General features: G+C 24.3%; 1 protein-coding gene across 1 annotated transcript in view; it reads left to right on the forward strand.

Annotated features, from left to right (window-relative positions):
- Nucleotides 1-1,365: 1,365 nt before the first annotated feature.
- The window catches only part of LOC102667557 (uncharacterized), a gene marked incomplete in the record, with an annotated part of 2,842 nt that continues 835 nt past the window's right edge, over nucleotides 1,366-3,372 (forward strand). Inside the window, 1 exon segment of the mRNA XM_014770110.2 lies at nucleotides 1,366-2,406. Within this exon segment, the coding sequence (XP_014625596.1) occupies nucleotides 1,869-2,406 (538 nt within the window).

A 3,372-nucleotide genomic window follows, 5' to 3' on the forward strand; every position in this document is an offset into this window, starting at 1 on the left:
TTTTTTATTTTTTATTTTTTTAACTGAAGTTATAAAATTTTATTTTATTTACGACTTTAAAATTGTATATGTTGTTTTTATCTTACGACTTTAAATTTATAAGTTTATTTTACTTTTTATATGTTACGACATTGAAGTTGTATCCTTTTTTACGTTTAAAGTTTCTTTTAGAATTTTTTATTTAATTTTTTGAAAAAAATATAAATAATTTTATTTATTTAATTATTAAATAAATATTATTAGTTTTAGTTGTTATTGGTTTTATTAAATATTTTGTATATATTTTTAATATTATTTTATTTAATGTGTTATATATTTTTTTAACATTGTTTTGTTTAAAATATTTTATATAGTTTTCAATATTGTTTTATTTAATATATTTTGTGTATTTAAAAATTAGATAATGTTTTAATAATGTTATTGAATTTTATTTTTTTTAAATGAAATAAAAAAACTAACATAATGTTATTTAATATTTTTTAATATTTGTTTTATTTTAAATACTTAAATTTTAAAAAACTAAAATTTTAAAATAAATATTAAAATATTTTATTATTAATATTAACTTATAATTTATGAAATAATATTATTTATTTTATATAAAAAATTACTATTAACAACATTTAATAATTTAATAATAAAAGTAATTATTAAATTAAAAAACATAATATATTAATATAAAATCAACAATACAAATTAAAAAAAATAAAAAAAATAGAAATTATATTAACCGTCTACTTATCAATAATTACTAGGATTATATTAGAAAATATATAATTTTTACTTAAATGTCTTAAATTTTTGAATTAAAGTCTTTTAAAATTTTCTTTTTTAATATTTAACTATTTTATATTATTTATTTCATTAAAAAAATCAAATTCAATAATATTATTAAAAAATTATCTAAATTTTAAATATATAAAATATATTAAATAAAAAATATTAAAAATTATATAAAGTAGTTTAAATAAAATAATATTAAAAAATATATAACATATTAAATAAAATCATATAAAAAATATATACAATATATTAAATAAAACTAATAATAGTAAACTTAAAATATTTATTTAATAATGAAATAAATACAATTATTTAAAATCTTTTTTAAAATAATTAAAAGCAAAACAAAAGAAAATATAACATTATAAAAAATCCTAAAACAATTTTTTTAAAAAGAAAAATGATTTCAAAATCATAAAATGTAAAAAAAAATTATGTAAGATAAAAAAACATATATGACTTTGAGATCATAAATAAATAAAATTAAAACTTAAATTTTTTTTTACAACTTGAGTTAAAAAAATAATTCGATATTACAATTTTTAACTCAAAAATCATGATATTTATTACTACTTATTTTATTTTTTATAATAATTTAAAATCAACCCTAAATAAAAATAAAATAAAATTGTCCCATTTGATTAAAAAAAAAAAAGCCCCTTTTCTCCTGCTTTTTTGTCCCTCATCGGATCTCGCCTTCTTTCTCTTCCTTTCAAGCAAGGTATCCACTTTTCCGCAATGCCGTCCTCAACCTAGTTTAAAAATTTAAACTTTATGTCTTTCTCCAATTTTCATAAGTGCCCAGTTATATCTACTTAACTTCAGTTCATTTTTCTTTGGCTTACTAATTAGAAGTAAGAATTTTTCTTTTGGGAAACTGATTGAACTATGTCTCTTGTTATGATGCAGGGTCAGTCCATTCCTGGGTTCACTTTTTTTATTTTGTGATATCTTTTGTTGAGGAGGTGGATTGAGTTTAAGGATTTAGTTAAGGGAAACACTGTAGAGGAAATAATTTTGCAGGGTAGGTAACAAGAAGGGATAAAAGTTGGATTAGTTTTGTTTTTATCAATTGTGGGTTTGAGATGGATCATAAGAGTGCAAAGGATGAGGATGCTGAAGTTGATCTTGAAAGTGGGTTGGTTTTGACTGATTATGAGTCAAAGGATGTCTCTACTCAAGGTAACACAAAACAAGGAAAGATAATACTTACTAAGATTTCTTGTGGGTTTGCTGGAGATTGTATAAAAGGTGAAGATAGGTATAGTGGATGCTGCAAGGAGTCAAAGTTAACTGTAGTTTCAATGGACATGGTGAAAGTGACAAACAAGTTGTACTCAGTAGAATATGCAGAGAATAATACCCCAGAAAAGGAGAAACGTAAAATGTCCAGTAATAAGAAGGCTCCCAAACCTCCAAGACCTCCTCGAGCTCCTTCGTGGGATGTAGCTGACCAGAAGCTAATCAGGGAGATCACTGAACTCGCCATGCTAAAGCGTGCGAGGATAGAGCGAATGAAAGCCTTGAAGAAGATGAAAGCTGCTAAGGCATCGTCATCTTCCAGTAGCAGCACGTTTGCTATGGTTTTCACTGTTGTCTTCTGTATTGTCGTATTACTCCAAGGTAATATTCCTTTAATAAAATTAATTCTTATCATCATATGACATTTTTGAGTCGGGTATTGTTTTGCCTTGTTCTGTTACCTTTGGATTCTGCAATTTTATTGGCACCTATGCCTATTGGTTCTATTTTCTTAGCTAGGACTTTTCATATTTTGAGATCATTACTTCAGTATTATGTTTGATGAATTCCAGAAAAATCGTTTTTGTAAAACTTACATGTTGAATAGAATTCTCCGTGCCAGCATCTAAAAGTGGAGATAATTGAAGTTAATATTTGTTGAATTTCTATTCATAAGTATACTGATAGTTACTATTTTTCTGTGCTAATAGGTTGGAATGTCAAGCTCTTGGATAATTTTACTATGACTAGGCAAAAGCAAAAAAGAAAAATAGAAAGTCTTCCATTTTAAAACATCTGTTAAGTAATAAACTCAGTCAAGTATATTCACACAATTGGTCTTGATTCAGTATTTATCATTTGAAGACATGGTTTCAAGTAATTCTATTGAGACATATGGATCAAACTTTTGAAGACTATTGAGTTCTTTCCTTTTGTTCATATTATGTTCTGTTCACTCAGCATTTGGTGCTATTTTTTTTAGACTTGCCTCCTTTGAGGTTCAATCTAGTCATATGGATCTAAATAAATAACTTATTTTTTCCAACTAGCAACTGAGAGAATCATTTTCCATTCCCTTGATGCATTTTCTCCTTATTTCCTCTTTGATGTGTTCAGAATGCCATGCAAAGGGCTTTTAGTTTGTAAGACTATAATATAGCACCCACTTTTTAGTATAAACTTTTCTAGCATACGACCATTGATATGTTGAGAAAACTCTATTTCCAGTTATCTGATTGTGTTTCATCTGTATTTGAGAACGCTGTAACTGTCTTCTATTTCTATGGTCTACAAATTTCTTTCATGTTATGAATCAATCAACATGATTGTGTTTTATGGTATTTCATC

Source organism: Glycine max, chromosome 17, assembly GCF_000004515.6.
Source record: "Glycine max cultivar Williams 82 chromosome 17, Glycine_max_v4.0, whole genome shotgun sequence".
Classification (NCBI taxonomy): Eukaryota; Viridiplantae; Streptophyta; class Magnoliopsida; order Fabales; family Fabaceae; genus Glycine; species Glycine max.